This window comes from Telopea speciosissima, chromosome 6, assembly GCF_018873765.1.
Source record: "Telopea speciosissima isolate NSW1024214 ecotype Mountain lineage chromosome 6, Tspe_v1, whole genome shotgun sequence".
Classification (NCBI taxonomy): Eukaryota; Viridiplantae; Streptophyta; class Magnoliopsida; order Proteales; family Proteaceae; genus Telopea; species Telopea speciosissima.
This window is the reverse complement of record NC_057921.1, coordinates 50,493,362-50,511,901: the sequence shown is the minus strand read 5'-3', so window position 1 is coordinate 50,511,901 and position 18,540 is coordinate 50,493,362. Positions and strand designations below refer to the sequence as shown.

The 18,540-nt window shown below is 40.0% G+C and overlaps 1 protein-coding gene across 2 annotated transcripts; it reads left to right on the top strand.

Annotated features, from left to right (window-relative positions):
• The first annotated feature begins 386 nt into the window (after positions 1–386).
• On the top strand, positions 387–14,725 carry LOC122664285 (protein argonaute 1-like). Of its 2 annotated transcripts, none has more exons than XM_043860038.1 (22): positions 387–563; positions 1,883–2,650; positions 2,735–2,943; positions 3,040–3,189; positions 3,312–3,445; positions 3,664–3,773; positions 4,047–4,153; positions 4,285–4,423; positions 4,503–4,619; positions 5,998–6,105; positions 6,223–6,294; positions 11,419–11,541; positions 11,619–11,784; positions 11,879–12,138; positions 12,346–12,488; positions 12,616–12,678; positions 12,747–12,810; positions 12,909–13,044; positions 13,754–13,827; positions 13,931–14,025; positions 14,122–14,153; positions 14,361–14,725. In XM_043860038.1, exons 2-22 carry the CDS (start codon positions 1,892–1,894, stop codon positions 14,579–14,581), a joined length of 3,282 nt encoding a protein of 1,093 aa, XP_043715973.1. In that variant the 5' UTR covers positions 387–563; positions 1,883–1,891; the 3' UTR covers positions 14,582–14,725. The 2 variants fall into 2 exon arrangements, with proteins under 2 accessions (XP_043715973.1, XP_043715975.1); XM_043860040.1 differs by lacking the exon at positions 387–563 and adding an exon at positions 647–659 and having other exon boundaries at positions 1,888–2,650.
• The last annotated feature ends 3,815 nt before the right edge of the window (positions 14,726–18,540 follow it).

Genomic DNA, 18,540 nt, shown 5'->3' with positions numbered 1-18,540 from the left:
ATTATTTAGCTTCCGCAAATCCTGCTTAACTGTTGTAATTAATAATTGGTCAAGGCACAAAAACGAGAAGAGTGCACAGAGCCTTATCTTCCTCTTATCGAGATGAATCGTGGGCCTCGTGGGCTCGTGCCCAATCATGTCACCCTGACCTCGTTCCAACCCTTAATAATCCTCTTATTACAAAATGGCGGGAATCCATCGTGGCATGCAACGTCATTGTAATACGCTAGCAAATGTCCACATCAGCAAATTAACTAGTTAAGGATTCTTTTTTTAACCACGTCACCGTCCACGTCTGACCAAAGAGAGCGAGAGAAAGCTTGTGAGACAGTCTGTCGTTTTCGGAAAGTTACCGCTTTATATAGCTCTCTCTCTGTCTTGAGGGGTCACAGTTGGGATTTGCACTCCGAAGAAGGGAGAGGGGCCTGCACTGTTGTGTACTGTGCTGTTTTTTGGTTCTTTCTCTTCTCGTTTCATCTTCGAGACCAGACCAGTCCCTGCAAAGGAAAGTGGAAATCCTTCCAGTGAACCTAGAAGCGGTATTTCGAAAGTGGTTTTGAGGTAAATACTGTGGTTTATTGCTCTGTCCATGGTGGTTTTCTGATTTAATGTTCTCAGGAATGTAGTTTGCTCTAGTTCATTATCGGTGTTTGATTTGTGTTAACTTATTTTTTTCTTGATCTAAGATGACTCTTTAGAAAGTATCGTGTTCTTAGGTAATCTCGTCTGGTGTCGATATCTGGTCTCGTAATCTCGTTACCCCATTTTGTTTTGGTTTGTTTTATTTTTCTAGTTCTGAGGTATATTTTTGGTTCTCTTTTTAGTATTTTTTGTTTTGTTGTGTTTAGGTTATTGCACATTGGTTGTTAGGGTTTCGGAGTCATTTTGTGCTGTTCAGATTGTTGTTTTGGATCATTAGTTTGGGTCTCAGTACGGCGATGCATGAGGTTTTTATTTCTCTTCTCTCTTCTATTTATGTATAGGATTTCGGATTTGGATTTTGGGTGAATAAGGCTACTGGAAGTTGTATTGTGTTGTGTTTTCTTTTAGTCTGATGATTTAATATGAGATTGAGTTCAGGCTTAGGGTTTTATCATTTATGTGATGTGATGGAACTTGATCTAGATTGTAGTCTTATTGTATGAAATTTCTGTACATTTTGACTGGATTTTAGGCTGTTTTTTAACAGTTCGGATGTTGAGTCGATTTCTATTTTTCCCATCTCCGACCTCTTGTTTGCTGGTGTATTATATCTAACGTCGAATGTTATACGGTTTATCTTCGGTTACTCCTTCTGTATGTACCCTCCGTGTCTTGCATGAATATGGCCCTGTAAGTGTTAAAGCTTCTTATGTCGCTATCTTCTGTGCTTTTGGTGTCTGCCTGAAGTAGCCATTGCTTGCAAATTTTTTATGTGTCAGACATATTTAATGTTCTACCTGGTTTTAGATATATCTAACGTGATGCTTGATTTGTTTCTTTTCCTTATCTGGCTTCCCCCTTCTTGATTTTGGAAAGCTTGAAATAAGGACCAGTTCCATGCTTCTTCAATATGTTGTACGCTATCCAGTCATGTAATTGCTTTAATTAGCTTCAGTTGGAATAAGAGTTTGTCATTTGAATTAGCTGTTCTGCTGGGCCTGAGTTTTGATTAGGATTGTAGATTGGTGGGCTTCCTGCATCTCGTAGATATTTTAGGCGCTTTTGTCATGAGTTAATTGATGGATGGATGGCAATTGTATTTTGTTAACTTCTAAGGTTCCCGAGTGTGTTATACTGATTTATGTGTAGTACAATTGTGTGTTTTATCAGGCACTTTGAGAATTATGTGTCCATTTAAATTTTTTTCTGTTTTAACGTTTATTTCTGTGGCTCTTGGGCAGTTAGCATCATGGTGAGAAAGAGGAGGACTGAACTTCCTAGCAGCAGTGGGGAGAGTTCAGAATCCCAAGATACTGCTGCTGGCCGCAGTGCCCAGCCTCCAACAGAAAGATCTCCTCCTGCTCAACAGGGAGGTGGGGGAAGGGGTTGGCCCCCCCAATCTCAGCAACAGCCTCAGCAAGGAGGTCGTGGAGGATATGGAGCTGGATATACTCCTCAGGGACGTGGTGGATCCCAGCCAAGGGGTGGAATGGCACCTCAGCAGTATGGCGGCCCCCCTGAATATCAGGGTCGGGGAGGCCAGCCACGAGGAATGCCACCTCAACAGCCTCTGGGTGCCCCCCCTGATTCTGCGGGAAGGCGCCGAGGTGGTGGCAGTATGGCCGGTGGCCGTGGGGGAGGGCCTACTTCTGGTGGCCATTCTAGGCCACCAATTCCCGAGCTGCACCAAGCTACCCAGGCTCATTATCAAGCCATGGTGAACCCCCAGCCTGCACCATCTGTGAAACCATCAGAGTCATATTCTCAAGCTGGTTCTTCGTCCCAGCCACCTGAGCCGAGTACTGCACACGTGGCACAGCAGTTTCAGCAGCTTTCAGTACAGCCCGAAGCGGCACCACCAACACAAGCGATTCAGCCTATTGCCGCATCCAGCAAATCTATGAGGTTTCCTCTCCGCCCTGGTAAGGGCAGCACTGGAGCAAGGTGTATGGTGAAAGCTAACCATTTCTTTGCTGAGCTTCCAGATAAAGAGCTGCACCAGTATGATGTGAGTTCACATCCTCAACCTTCATTTGCTGTTTGGTTCTTAATTCCATGTTGGTTATGTTGAGTATTCTTCTACTTTGACTAGGTTTCGATCACACCGGAAGTTACTTCACGGGGTGTGAACCGAGCTGTGATGGAGCAACTGGTGAGATTGTATAGGGAGTCACACTTGGGAAGGAGACTTCCTGCTTATGATGGGCGAAAGAGCCTTTATACTGCTGGGCCATTACCTTTTACCTCAAAAGAGTTCTCAATAACTTTAATTGATGAGGATGATGGAACCGGTGCTCCCAGGTCTTGCTAAGATGCATCTGTACTCTTTTAAATGTTATGCTGGCTCTCAATTACACCTGTATAGCTGATGTTGTGATATGTTCTGTTTTAATATAGGAGGGAGCGGCCATTCAGGGTTGTCATCAAGTTGGCTGCTCGTGCTGACCTTCATCATTTAGGATTATTTCTGCAGGGGAGGCAGGCAGATGCACCACAGGAAGCTCTTCAGGTCCTTGATATTGTTCTGCGTGAACTACCCACTTCAAGGTACTTTTGATGATGTTTCCACAGTTTTGCCCATGGTGTTTTGAGTTATATTGTGAATTTCCTCGTTTTAATTCAGCCAAGTAAATTTCAATCAATAGTCATTAATTTTTTTCCGGATGTAGGTACTCCCCTGTGGGACGATCATTTTATTCCCCAAATTTGGGGAGGAGGCAACCACTTGGCGATGGATTGGAAAGCTGGCGTGGTTTCTACCAGAGTATCCGCCCTACTCAGATGGGTCTCTCATTGAATATTGGTAAGACCATTATATTTAGTAAGAACCAATTTCTGAGTAGTTTGTCAATTTCATTTGTATTTTGTTGATGTATTAGACTGGTGGCTTCTGATTTTTTTTTTTCTGGCCTTTTCTGTTTCATGAGTTATGTTACACCACAATTTAGTCAGTCAATTCAGTCTCTGCCCCCTATCTCGCTTGTGTATCTTGTATAAGTCTCAATCTTTGGGATGTTGCAGATATGTCTTCCACTGCTTTCATTGAGCCGCTGCCTGTGATTGATTTTGTAACCCAGTTATTGAACCGAGATGTTCTTTCTAGACCATTGTCTGATGCTGATCGTGTAAAGGTCAGTTTCTGTTTATCTGGGTCTTGATAAGGCCTCTGTTATGTTGTGCTTATTTTTCTTCCGAGCAAGGTAAAACTGTTTGAGTATTTTATTTTGGTACTCTCTAGCTTTTTCCTGCCTTGACTAAACTCTTCCCTGCTCCCCCTCATTTTGTTTATCTAATTGAATTTATTGAAAGTGTCACATAGGTATTTCAGCTGACAAATTGTGCCATGTGAGTGTACTTCATGTTCTTTCTTATATCTGAGATAAATTGATTCTAATTGCCAACAGATCAAGAAAGCTCTCAGAGGTGTGAAAGTGGAAGTTACTCATAGGGGAAATATGCGTAGAAAATACCGTATATCTGGTTTAACTTCACAGGCCACAAGAGAGCTAACGTAAGGGTTCATGTTGTTGTTGCAATTATGTGTGTTGCCTTGTTACCTCCTCCCTTTCTGTTGATCTTGTTTTTTTGATGAATATGGTGTTTCTAATGTGGTGATTCCCACTGTCTCTCTGTCTTTGGCAGCTTCCCAGTTGATGATAGAGGAACAATGAAATATGTTGTCCAATATTTCCAGGAGACATATGGGTTTGTCATTCAGCATATGCAGTGGCCTTGTCTGCAAGTTGGGAACCAACAGAGGCCAAATTATCTGCCAATGGAGGTCAATTCATTTCATATCTGTCATGATTTTTACATTTGTTGTCTCAATTTGTGTAGTTACCAACTATAAATGATTGCAGGTCTGTAAGATTGTGGAAGGCCAGAGATATTCCAAGCGATTAAATGAAAGGCAGATTACAGCTCTGCTGAAAGTGACTTGTCAGCGTCCTCATGATCGAGAACTTGATATTATGCAGGTGCATCACTGCTGCAATGCTCTATTGTCTTCCTTTTGCCTTCTTTAAAATAAAAAAAGCTGTCTGTTTTCTTCAATTTGGCCTATAATTTCAGTTGATCCTAATCTTTTTTTTTTCTTTTTACCACTGCTGGGATGAATGAAAGAATCTTTGACTAAACATGGTTTCCGACCAATACCTGTTATGGAAGTTATTTATGGCTTCTGAGAGTAATTATTATGTTATGGGCTGTAATTGTAGTTTCAGGCTTTCAGCATGCCATAACAATTATGTGTTGAAAGAATACTTCTAAAATTGCTTTTCTTATCATTATCCTTTTTGATAATTTTGTAAGTTTTTTCTGTGCCCTTGAATTGGTATGTGTAACTTTGCTATTGGACATAACTTTTCTACGTTGACCATCATATCAGTTGAATATTATAAAGCTATTATGGCAGTTGTATAGCATTTTTATTTACTATTTTTTGCCAATGTATCTCTAGTCTACTCTAGTTCTAGTTACTAGATGGGTACTACATTGTATCCAATGCTGTAATATCAACTCTGTGGCTAACATCCTATAATCTGCAGTCAAAGATACTATAAAATAGAGAACATTCAAGTTCCTGCTTGAAGGTGAAGGGTTTGTAATTGTTGGACCTGTTTATTGTGGAAACATTGTTTCTTTGTGACACATATATTATTTGACAAGTAAATGCATGGTTAATTGAAAACAAGTGCAACAGTCACATGTCTACGTTCATGTTTACATTCATATCAGTGTGAATTGTTCAAGAACTAATAGTCAGAAATAAAACATTAGACCGCAACTAGAGAAAGACCTTGCTAGAGATGAATTGCTAAACCTCTTATGTCAAACTGCTTGGTTTCGGTTGTATCTATCACTATTTTACTCGATTCTCTCCTACACAACAATCTCAGTCTCTATTAGCGGCTAAACATGAGCTTCTAAACACCTTATGTCAAACTGCTTGGTTTCAGTTGTACCTATCACTATTTTACTCTATGCTGTCCTACACAACCATGTCAGTTTCTCTTAGGTCAGGATGGACAAAGAAACTTTAATTTTTCTGTGTTGTTTGATTTGATGGGAAATCCTGGAAAAGTTAAAGAATCCCTTCAAAACATAAAGTAGCCTTAATGAAGACAAATGAAAGTCAATTTTTGGTTTTCCGAACAGAGTTGATATATTAATATTTGTGTCCTGAATGATGATTCCCAGTGGATAATAGGAACCATTATGGTTTTAATTCTGAGAAGTGGCATGTAAACCATTCGCTTTTAAGATTGAAACAAATCAATATTGGTGTCGCAATTGATCGCTGTAATAGTCTGGTCTTTTTTGCTTAACAAGTGATCAAAATCTGATTCCCTTCAGACGGTACACCATAATGCTTACCATGAGGATCCATATGCAAAAGAATTCGGGATCAAGATCAGTGAGAAGCTTGCTCAAGTTGAGGCACGCATTCTCCCAGCACCATGGGTAAGTTAACTTGTAGCCGCTTCTATTAGTTTTTGCATTCTATTCTTTTGTAAAATTGCTTTCAAATAAATGTGATTCATGTTATGAGCTTATGATTGCTGTCTATTGCTTCTACAGCTTAAATACCATGACACAGGAAGGGAGAAAGATTGCCTTCCAGAAGTTGGCCAGTGGAATATGATGAATAAGGTATCATCTGGTTGTAATTTGAGAGCTTCAAATTCTTTTGTGCTAGTTGAATTTTATACTACAAGCTGGTTCTTTATTTGTTTATTTCCGTGGTTAATGGATGTGGCCCTTGAATTGTGCAAAATGGATAGGGCTTGTTCCTTTGTTTATTGGCAAGTATGGATCTGGTATTCCATAAAATTTTCTGTTTTTCAAACAGTCCTGAAAATTAGGAATCCTATTGTTTTGAACTATAACAATGATAAGTATACATTTACAAGGGTTGTGTGAGATTTGATGATATAATGGTTTTTAGTTGCTTAGGTTGTAGAAGTGTTGGAGAAATTTATTTTTAATATTGGTCTGTCGTTGAATGGTTCCGATTCGGTAAGGAAGAGTGATATGATTCCGATTGAAGGAGCTATAAAAGTGCTAGGGGCAGACGTAAAATGACCATAGGAGAAGTCGTGAGGAAGGACATGCATATTCTAGGTCTTGTACCAAGTATGACATAGGACGGAGCTTATTGGAGGGCAAGGACCCATGTCACAGATCCTGGTTAGTTGAGATTCTCCCGACGTGCTGGGCTACCTCTTGCCTCTTACTATCTTTCATTTTGCTATTTAGTTATCATCTTTCATTTGTCTTTTTTTCCTTTTTCATTTCTCATCTCTTTCCTCTTTTCTCTCCCTTTTTGGGTTGATCTTTGTTTTCTCTACTTTGTGTCGTTTGGATCCATGTAGCCAACCCCATTAAGTTGGGATAAGGCTGAGTTTGTTGTTGGTCTATGGTTGAATAGGTTTTCTGGACAACTGGAGTAATTAGCACTGCACCTTTGGTAGTTACAGTTGTTATTGTGCGTTTGGTATGTCAGAGACTAAGGGTCTTTTTCGTAACATTCTTCTGGAATATTTTTGTGTTTTTGTTTCCTTAGTAACAGTTTTAGAACAGAGACATGTTTGGTAATGCTAGTTCGTTTGTCTGTTTTTTTTTTGGGTGAATAAATATATATTACCAAACCCCAGGAGGGGGCAAGAAGAAAGAGAGAATATACAAGGGAGAGGGGGGGGGGGAACAAAACCAACCTATGCAGAGGTGGAAGAAAAAAGAGAGGGCAGGTCAAGGCCCCAAAAGACAGCAATATGCCTATTCCTAGGGGTATCCCTGACAGCACGAAGACGGCTACGACTGAGCTTGGAAGAGACTTCAAAGGAGATGGCTTTCCAAATCAGATTGAAGGATCGAGAGTTGGAAGTCCATCTCCTGAGATTGCGCTCCATCCAAATGTGGTGAATAGCAGCTCCAAAAACCAGCTTTCCAATGGTGTCACAATTTGTGGACCCTGGGAAGGATTTAGCCACCCAAAGCCATTCACGGTCAAAGTGAAGGGGTCGCCTGTTGCGGTGCCAGATGGAGGAGAGGGCTTTTTTCCAGATGGTGGAGGTGAAGGGGTAGTCGAAAAAGAGATGGGGAATATCTTCAAGACCATTCCAGCAAAGGGAGCAGGCGGGGGAAGCAGGGATGTGGCGGCGAATGAGGAAGGCTTGGGTGGGGAGGCAAAGGTGAAGGGTTCTCTAGGTAGTGAAACTGCGGCGGGGTATATGGCCCTTGAACCAGACTAGGTTGTGCCAGGGAACAGTTGGGGAGGTGGGTCTGACAAAGTTCCAGGCTGAGCTAAAGCTGAATAGGCCCTTGGGGGAGGGTAACCAGATGGTTCTATCAGAGTGGGGTTGGGGGGGAGGGGGGAGGGGAGGGAGAGCAGGCCAGATTTGCGAGACAATGGAGGGGGTGAGAAAAGGAGGGGGGGGGACCAGGAGCCAGAGGAAATGAGACGAGACAGGGGGCATTTTTTGGAAGGCCAGTAGAATAGATTGCCCTGGGGCCAAGAACACAGTAGAGGATGCCAAGGGGATGCCAAGGGTCAAGCTAGAGGGAGGTGGGAGTTCCTCGAGTAATGGAGGTAGAGATGCCACGAAGGGCAAGAGTTCGGAGGGCAAGGATCTTTCTCCAAATCCAGGAGGCATCAGAGGGGGTAGGGGCTGTCCAGATGGAGTCGGATTTGAGGAGATGAGAGTAGACCCAGTTAACCCAGATGGAATCCTGATGGGGGGAGATTCTCTAGATTAGCTTAAGAATACCAGCTGTGTTGGAGTCTTTGATTCGCCGGATCCCCAGGCCGCCCTTAGACTTTGGGAGGCAGATGGACTTCCAACTAATGGGATGGAGGAATCTAGAAACGTCAAACCCTTTCCAGAGGAAGGAGCAGAAGAGGCGCTCCATTGCCTGGATGGTGGCTTTGGGCAATCCGAAGATCCCACTCCAATAGATGTAGGAAGCTTGGAGGACAGAGCGGATGCAAACAAGGCGACCAGCGTAGGAAAAGAGCTCGTTTGTCTGTTCTTTTATAATGAACCGGGCATTTGGAACACAAGTTTTGAGAAACTCGGGAACAAAATTAAAATTGTCTGTGTTCTATAAACACAATTGGAGAAAAAAAAAAAACAAAACCCCAGCTCCCACTTCTTCCACATCTCCTCATCTCCCCTGTCTCTCCCCTGCAGCCCACCCCACCCCTAATCTCTGCAACTCCCCAGAGATCTGGTACCCCTCTGCATCTTATTCTACGTCTCATATGACTGAAAATCAATGATTTCCCTATGTGCAGTCTTGAAGCTTGAAAGATAACTGAGATTCAAAAGGGACTCAAGCACGCTATAAGCTTTGATGAGAAGGAGCAGAAACTTGTATGTATTCTTCCTCCTTCAACTTGATGTCTATTCATTTTTTGGGAGAATGAGAGAATTCAATTAACAAGAGAGGAAGGATGATGCATGGCAATCAGCCAGCCTGCCAGGCCTAGCCTACCAGGCTCGCCCCAAGGCCAGATTTGTGCCCGCAGGACCAACAGGATCAGGCCTAAAAGGCCCAGCCTGTAGGTCGATGCCTATGCTGGCCTGGGTGAATTAAACCCAGTGATTCTGCCTTTTCATTTTCCTAGGCTAGTATTTACTCTTACTATGTGTCTTTTCAGTTTCCTAACTGGGAGTTATGAGGTTGTTCATGCTCCTAGGTAATGTGTCTTTTCAGTTTCCTAAGTGGGAGTTATGAGGTTGTTCATGCTCCTAGGTATTAGTTATTAGTCATTAAGAGTCTTTTGGGTTTTTGAAGTCACTTTCTTGGTTGTAGTTCCATATGTCTTGGTTTTAATTTCTAGGCGTTGAAAATCCAAAAGTCTATTTAATGTAAGTTGATGCATCCCAAGGGCTTTTAACGCCTCCCCTCTATATAATGAAACCATGGGATGTTCTCTGGAACACCAGAATTTGAAGAAAAAGAACTCTCTTGTGAGATTTAGCTTGTGGACTCAAGTGAGCTGTGGATTCAGCAATCATGTCCAAGGTGGATCTCTTTGGTGGGGCTCTAGTGGACTGTAGCGGCCAAAATTATCTATCTCCATCAATTATCATCATCATCAACCACCATCATCCATCTCCATCTTCATCATCAAACTATAAGGCCCTCATCTAGTGGCTTATAACTTGCCGGTTCTCAACTAGTTCATCGATCCTTCTTATTTTTGCATCAAAGGATATGTGCAGAAGTGCACGGAGATGCTGGATGTAGAAGAGAAAGGATGTGATTTTTTAACCAAATATGAATTTATATTTCATCAATTAATCCAATTTTATCTTTTTGAAACGAGTTTCAATTGGGGGAGTTTGGGGGGGGGGGGGAGAAGAGAAGAAGAAACTGATTTCGATCAGATGGGTGGGGTTGGTGGCATGATATATATGTAGTGCTGCAACGCTACCTCCAGTTACCTATGAATTTAGCAGAGCAATGGGGGAAAACCTTCTGACAGGCCATCATTCAAAGAGTTTCTTAGCTTTCTGTTTCTTGGATGACACGTCCCAGTTTCCCTCTTTCTTTTATTCTTTCTCAGTCTTCAACCTCCGCCCCAGCCCCCTTTCTGCACTGCTTTCACCCCTCCACCAACAACTCCAGTGCTGGTCTTCCGACAACCACGGCTCCTTAAGATATTCATTCGTCATCTTGTTCTGATTGTGTCGAGCTACTTGGTTGGAGCTCATCCCCCTCATTTCTTTACTACCACGGTTGGAAATCCTAGTACAATACCGATCTGAAACCAAAGGTGAGATTCCAATAGGGATTTGATTGGATTTGGTTGTTGATCTTTGCATCTTAATTGCATCTTTGTTGTTCTTTTTTGGCATATGATCGTTGGTGGGTTGGACCTATTCGGTGATATGTTTTTGATGTAGAAGGAAACCTAGGAGCTAAGTTTTCCTACAAGAGTGACATTGCTATCCTATTGTTGACACAAAACCATACTTAAAGACTCTCTAACTGTTAGTCAGAATCCATGATCAGCTAGTGTGATGGCCTCATCAGTTTTGTAGTAAGAATAGGAGGAAAGAAGTGTTTCAATGTTATCACATGCATTTCTAACTTGCAAAAATACTCCACATGAAGAGAACCTAACTGCCCTGGTTTTTTCCAACTGTCAATCAACCTAGGTTAGAACTTAATTAGGCAGGTTGGAAGTTTTGAGTAATTTTCTTCCCACTGGTCAGGGCCTTCCTCAAATGACCACCTTTGTTGCTTTGAATTGTGGTGCTGATCATCTAGAGTTGTACTTTATATATTTATTTCTTGGGATTTGGATTAGGATTCTATTTTTATGATTTACTGAACTGTTTAGTAGCAAGCAACTTTGGAGACTGGATTTCATTATCTGCATCATACATGCATATGCTTAATGTGGTATATGGTTTAATTCTTTGTTAATATTTTGGGGTTCAAGTGTTAATTAAATATTCAAGCTATTAGATATGGCCCAAGTTTTGAGGAATACTTTTCATTTGCATAATTGTTAGTCTAAGGCTTTGAGTATGCAATCTTTGTAAACTCAAACTTGATTCCATGTTCATTGCCCTCCCCACCCTCTTAATACTTCAAGTTTAACTATTTGTGCATTGGAATGAATGCATATATTGACCAGGTATATTTAGATCTGCAAGTTTTCATTAGTTTTCTCACCTATTGAAGAATGTCTGTTCTGCAATTGTTGCCATATGGTCTAATTTTACAGTTTCTTGTTCTCTCTCCATCTTTTAAATGCAGAAAATGGTTAATGGAGGAACAGTGAACAACTGGTTATGTATAAACTTCTCGCGCTACGTACAGGAAAGTGCTGCCCGAGCATTTTGTCAAGAACTTGCACAAATGTGCCACGTTTCAGGGATGGTATGATTTGAAAAATACATGTTGGCATTTTATGGTTTGGATCTCTTTCTAAACAATAGTCTCTGGTTCTGTTTCAGGTGTTTAATCCTGAACCAGTTCTTCCACCCTACAATGCTCGACCTGATCAGGTTGAGAAAGCCTTGAAGACTAGGTATCATGATGCCATGACCAAAATCCAGCCACAGAAGAAGGAACTTGATTTATTGATTGTTATATTGCCTGATAATAATGGTTCTCTCTATGGTATGGAACTCTTTTACTGTTGACCAGTCTTAAATGTATCTTTCGCAACAAAGAAATATTAATTTTCTGCAATCTCTTTTATGTTGTTTCTTAGGTGATTTGAAGCGAATCTGTGAGACCGACCTTGGACTTGTTTCCCAGTGTTGCTTGAATAAGCATGTATCTAAGAGGAGCAAACAATATCTGGCAAATGTTGCTTTGAAGATTAATGTCAAGGTTGGTGGAAGAAATACAGTGCTTGTTGACGCATTGTCGAGACGTATACCTCTAGTCAGTGACCGGCCAACCATTATCTTTGGTGCGGATGTGACACATCCCCATCCCGGCGAGGACTCTAGCCCATCCATTGCAGCTGTAAGAATTTTTTCTTTTGACAATTTCAAACACTGTTTACTTGTTTTATAATTAATACCTTCTCATTGTATTCTTTATTATTGAGGATAAATTTGTTCATACATGTAAGCGTTTAGCATTATTCAACTTTTATTTGAAACTGCTTTCGATTTTGTTTGTTCTATTTTATTAGTATTAGATAGTTTTGTGTACATTTTTTTGCATTAGGTCGTGGCTTCTCAAGATTGGCCGGAAGTCACTAAGTATGCTGGTCTGGTTAGCGCTCAAGCTCATCGTCAGGAATTGATTCAAGATCTGTATAAAGTCTGGCAAGATCCTGTCAGAGGAACAGTGTCTGGTGGCATGATAAAGTATGGGACTAACTCTCTAGTGGATGTAATTATTTAGTGGCTGCTCTATATGCATAAAGAGCATATGGAGGTGGACAATCGTTTCTCTGAGTGGACATCTGAATTAGTTTGTATTTTGTACTTCCAGGGAACTTTTAATATCTTTCCGCAGAGCAACTGGCCAGAAACCACAGCGAATAATATTCTATAGGTATTGATTGTCCCCGTATTCTTCATTGTTACTATCCAATGTAGGCTTGGCTAATGTTTTATTTACAGAGACGGGGTGAGTGAAGGCCAATTCTATCAGGTCTTGCTCTATGAACTGGATGCAATCCGAAAGGTAGATTGCTTTTATTAAACTAGTGATGTTCCTAAATTAGTCATAAATTGGGGAACCTGAAAGCCGCCTTAACTCCAATTATGAATGTGTTCTTTCAGGCATGTGCCTCTTTGGAGCCGAATTATCAGCCTCCTGTTACTTTCGTTGTGGTTCAAAAGCGTCACCATACTAGGTTGTTTGCTAGCAACCATAATGACCGCCGCTCTGTTGACAGGAGTGGTAACATTTTACCTGGTATGTTCAAAAGAACTACTGCATTGCTTCCTTAAAATCTTCTGATTTGTTCTGATACGAGTTTCTTCATACATCAAAAATCTATTTTCACTGTTTTAATCAGGATTTTAAGTATCTGTAGGTATCATACAACCGATATGTATCGGTGCGTTTTGATACGATACTGATTTTTTTTTTTAAAAAAAGTTTCTATCGTCTGATACATGTAGGATTTGCCTCCTTTAAACCTGCGAAACAGAAGCCATGAATGATACAAAACTGAGCAACCGAATGCTTTGAAAACTTGGTTTTTGGTCTCTTCGATGAGTTTGAGGAAATTACCTAACATAAACGACTCTAATCTTCACCATTTCAACAAGTTTTGGGGACGTACATTATTCAAATCACAAATCAAAACAGATATAAGCAAAAAAGTGGTAAAGTTGCAGGTCTCTTTTTTTCTTACCTCTTTTTTTTGTTGTTATGCATCACTAGATTAGGCAAAAAGCAACTCATCCTTTCAGCAAGCTGATATGTATATTTACATATTGCATAATAAGGTGTTTTATGTTTCAAAACTGTATTTTATATGTATCATAAGCACATCCATTCGTTTCTCAACCGTTTCCATGTGTATTTTGCGTCTCTCCAATACGATACATCTATTAAAACTACCCATCTGATATGATACTCTATACCGAGACTTCAGTCATTGGCCTTAATGTGACAGGTACTGTTGTTGATTCTAAGATCTGCCATCCAACAGAGTTTGACTTCTACTTGTGCAGTCATGCTGGCATCCAGGTAAAATGGATTGATATCTTTAACCTTCGAGTTATGTAGGTTTTCATTTGCTGTATCAATCTATAGGATTGAGTGGTTTGCTGAAATATCTTACTCTACACAGGGTACAAGCCGTCCAGCTCACTATCATGTCCTTTGGGATGAGAACGAGTTCACGGCGGATGGGCTGCAGTCTCTCACAAACAACCTGTGCTACACGTATGAAATTAACCCAAATTCCTTCTATTGCATCTATTGTACATCGTTGACTTGCATTTTTTTTGGTGTTTATGTGATCTCTCAATATTGGTGCAGATATGCGAGGTGCACCCGTTCGGTGTCCATCGGTTAGTTCCTGCTTCCCTTTCTCAATTTTGTGTCAAGTGTCATGGTTAATCTATTTGTCTGCATCTTTGACACTATCTCTTTAACAAAATGCATCAGAGTGACTGTCTTTTATGTGACCGTTCTTGGAATTCTACTATATTTTGTTTGCTTGTTATTAATTTGTCTTCTGATGACCTGTGTTTACATCTGTGATTGTGATGCGTCAGTTCCACCGGCATATTATGCACATTTGGCTGCATTTCGAGCACGTTTCTACATGGAACCGGAGACATCAGATAGTGGGTCCATGACAAGTGCAGCAGTAGGTCGTGCAGGTTCGGGAAGTGGTGCTGGTGGCCGAAGCACACGGATTTCAGGTGTGGGTGCTGCTGTTCGACCACTCCCTGCCCTCAAGGAGAATGTGAAGAAGGTTATGTTCTATTGCTAGGTATGATGCATGTAATTTGCTTTAGAAACACACTTCCTCCAGTACTTTCTGTTGCTGCATGCCCTATGCGTGGAGCACAGCCATGAGTTCAAAAATACATTTCTTAATATGGTGTTATTATTCGGAGGATGCAAATGATTTGTTTGTTTTGATTTCAGTTCAAAAAATTGCTTGCGACTTTTGTTTAATTTTCTTTAGTGCACTCCAAGGTTGGGGCCATTTGTTGGCTTCGAGGGTACAGATTGTGACAACCAATTTCTTCCCATCAAATACTCTTTAGGAAATAACTTAAGAGAGGAATAATATTGGTTTAGGATGAAAATTAGCAGAGTTGCGGATTAGTTTTTTTAGACTTACCTGAGGTGGTTGCTGGTAGTTAAATGTTCCACTGCATCAAGAATGTCGGTGTCCTGCTTTGCCATCTGATGAAGAGTGCCTTGGTTAGAAAGATCCACATATGTTAGGTTGATAACGCCCCGAAGATCCCATCTACCAATGTTGGAGGTATTTTCTCACCTCTCTCCATCATTGTATCTGTATGGGTGTTTGTGAAAAGTGGTAGGTATTTCAGACCTTTAACATATAGCGGGGAAGGTCGGAAGGTGTGTTTCCTCCACATTAAGGATGGACATTCCCTATGGTACCAGTACCACAAGTCTGGTTAGGTACGGATGGAGTAGGAACTGCTAGTATCCTTTGAGAGGACTTTATGTTCTTGTGTTTAGTTTTGGTTGTAGTTTGATTGATGCATTTGACCGATATTTCTCGTTTCAGTTAATGGGTTTTTAGTTCTGTTTCTATACACTTTAAAAGTGATGGTACTAAAACAATACATGAGTTCGTTTATTTCTTAATTGTCATTTTGAGAAGCCTACATTTGATGAGAGTTTAAAGAAGTAAAATCAAGAAATTCCTCATGGTTTGGTACTTCACCCTGTTTTAGGAGAAATGAACATTGCCTTATCTAGGAACCCCAGAAAGACAGAGTTAGTCATGTGGTAATTTAAAGAGGGGTTTTCTACAAATTGTGTTGCTGCTGCTGGTAAACCATTTTTAATGTCTAAAATCTGAATCATATACGCTTTAGTTCCATAGGGAAAGATTCCAAAGGCGTAACATTTTTTTTGGAAGTGGGTTAATATGCGTGATTTACCTGGAGCAGCATTGGTTGCATATTAGATTTAATGCACCAAGGAAGGAGCCATCACTGAAGGTAATCTTTTTATTTTTAATTATGGAGGAAAGAATTGTATACAATATTTGTTTTCAAAGGGGCAGAGAAGCTCGAGAAGATCTGAATCTGTTTCTAACATGAGGCCAAAACAATCTGATCTGGTCTGATTAAAGAGGAGGTTTTGATGGTTATGATGAGAGGGATTCTCTGGTTGTTGGTTGGAGCTAAGGATTTGGGTAGACTGTTCTCTGTTAACGGTTGTTTGGGGGTTGGGAGGGTGTAGTGGTCTGGCGATGATAGATCGATCCATCTTCGATCTCCATGAATGGAATTTTAGGGTTTTGTTTCTTCAGGTCCCTTTTTGCTGCCATCGGTTGCTCTATGACACTTCTAACAGTTTCAAAACCCTGCTTTGTCAGATCGGCAGAGGAACTTCTTAGTTTAGATGGTTTTTCGCACATCTAATGCCGGTGCCATTCCAATAGTTGCACCGTGGGAATATTTTGGTAAAAATGTATTTTCACGTTACTTAAACTTCTTTCTTTGGTAACATGTTATTTAACTGACACTATCTAAGTTGAGGCATCGGTAAAACCGGGATCGGTCAGGGCCGATATCGACCCAGATCGGTCATAATCACTGTATTGATAAAAAAATGACCAAAAATTAGATTTTTTTGGATCAGTTCCATACCGGCGTATCAGTCAGTATTAAAAATCCTATAAATAATAAATAAATCAAAAAATCACGAACAATACCAAACTGATCTTAAGATTAGGAACCATTTTAGAATCGTAATAACTGATATCGCTTGTGATTTAGGTGATCTGATTGAGTTGACTGATCCAGGGAACAATCCACTAATGCTAGGTAGGATCTGTCTAGGCCAATAGCAGTCTGATCCGGACAAATTTGAACGTTCCGAGCCAAGATTACGAATCATGGAGGCATACCAAACATAACGGCTCTCTTTGGCGTAGTTTATTATAATATTTTTGAAATATTTATGAATAATAAATTATGATAATAGATAATGGGCTATAAACAATAATCCTTTGGTTTTTTTTTATTAGGGTTGAGTGTTTGATAATTACTAGATATAATAGATTCTATAATAAAAAATAGTTTTTTTATTAGTGAAGAATATATATATATATATATATATTGTATTATGGTGGGGGTGGGGTGGGGTGGGGTGAGATTTGTTTATGAATTTAAGTTTATATTGATTTATTTTAATGAAAACTATGGGTCATAAATCATACAAACATATTTATTTATGTTTATAATCAAATAAACATATTTATTTATATTTATAGTCAAATAAACATAAATTTAAATTATACCAAAGAGAGCCTAAGTTTCGATTTTTCAACTCTGGATAAGTCATGTTGTAGGTGCTCCTTAAGTTTTTTTTTTTAATAGAATAATTGCCCTTAATGTTAGTGACAGTTTAATTTCCCAAAGAAAAGGATGTACATTAAGGAAAAAGGAGAGTGTTCTTCCTTCGTGGTGTCTCTCTGATTGTTAAATATGTGAATCCATTTTTCTCATTAAAATATAATAATTTATTTTTCATTATTGGTTTGATGTATAAAATGTTATTATATGAATTTCATCGTATGTCCGGTCACATTACACAATTTGTACCCAACACCTTCTCTCCTCATTAAATGTCCACCCCTATTGGGATAATTCATAATCCTCCCCCTCATTGGTACAAAACTGAATATTGAATCACTGATGTTGTAGCAACCCTCCCTTAATTTAAATTGCCATCAATGCATTTTGTTGTACCTTTTTGGAATCGTTATCCCCTCCAATTCTTCCAATTCCTCACACGAAGGTGGAAATGACCTTCTTACCCCTACCCAAAACACTGCCCAAGATGAGGTCCACTCCCCCTTATTAAAGGAATTGAAAGAATTGGAGGTGATAATTCCCTTTTTGTTTCCTCACCAAATGGATTTTTTTTTTGTCATTTTTTTCTTTTATGGGGAGTGATCTACATGCCGCCCATATGTATTACCATTTCCCATGCCAAATTAATGGATTTGCAAAGGAAAGAGAGTGTGTCATTGAGGACAGGTAGTAGTGGTAGTATGTACAGTGTGCGTCATTTTCGTTTTCTTGAGCATGCCGTCTACGTGTATTGGCATCTCACACACCAAGTTAATGATCGTATGGAGGCATGGTTCTAAGTATCGGTATCGGAAATGGATGATATGTATCGGTTTTGCTAGTTACTGATACCGATATTATATCGGTAGCACGGTACAGACAAGGGGTAAAATGGTCAAAAAAATTCATTTTTTAAAGAGAATTCAGGGGTAAATTTGCCCGATACAGCCAATCCAGGCCGATACCGTATCGATATCGTATTGATTTTGTATGTTGTCGATACCCGTTTCGATACCGTGCACTATAACCATGCATGGAGAGTGTGTGAGAGAGAACATGTACTTCCAGTAGTGTGACATCATTTTACCCTTCTATTATAATCATACTTCAATAATTTGTCAAATGTGCAGCAATATGAGAAAGAAATGTGAGAAGAGGTAAGGCCAGCCAGTTTTACATTCAAGAAGCTAATTTAATGTTGCTGAAATGAAACGAGCAAAAGAGGGAGGAGGGATCTGAGGAAAAGGGTTATATGAATGAAGATACTGTTTGAGTCACTGTAAGAGAGCATTCAATCTTCTTAGATAAATATTTCTAAAGAATCAAAAAAAAAAAATCGGTAGAGAAAGAATCAATTGTTAAGACTTCTTACGGTTGAAAGTAA

Coding starts and splice junctions, on each gene's coding strand:
- LOC122664285 (XM_043860038.1), top strand. CDS start 1,892: ATGGTGAGAAAGAGGAGGACTGAACTTCCTAGCAGCAGTGGGGAGAGT. Junction 12,811..12,908: donor AACTGGATGCAATCCGAAAG/GTAGATTGCTTT, acceptor GTGTTCTTTCAG/GCATGTGCCTCTTTGGAGCC. Junction 14,026..14,121: donor ACAAACAACCTGTGCTACAC/GTATGAAATTAA, acceptor ATATTGGTGCAG/ATATGCGAGGTGCACCCGTT.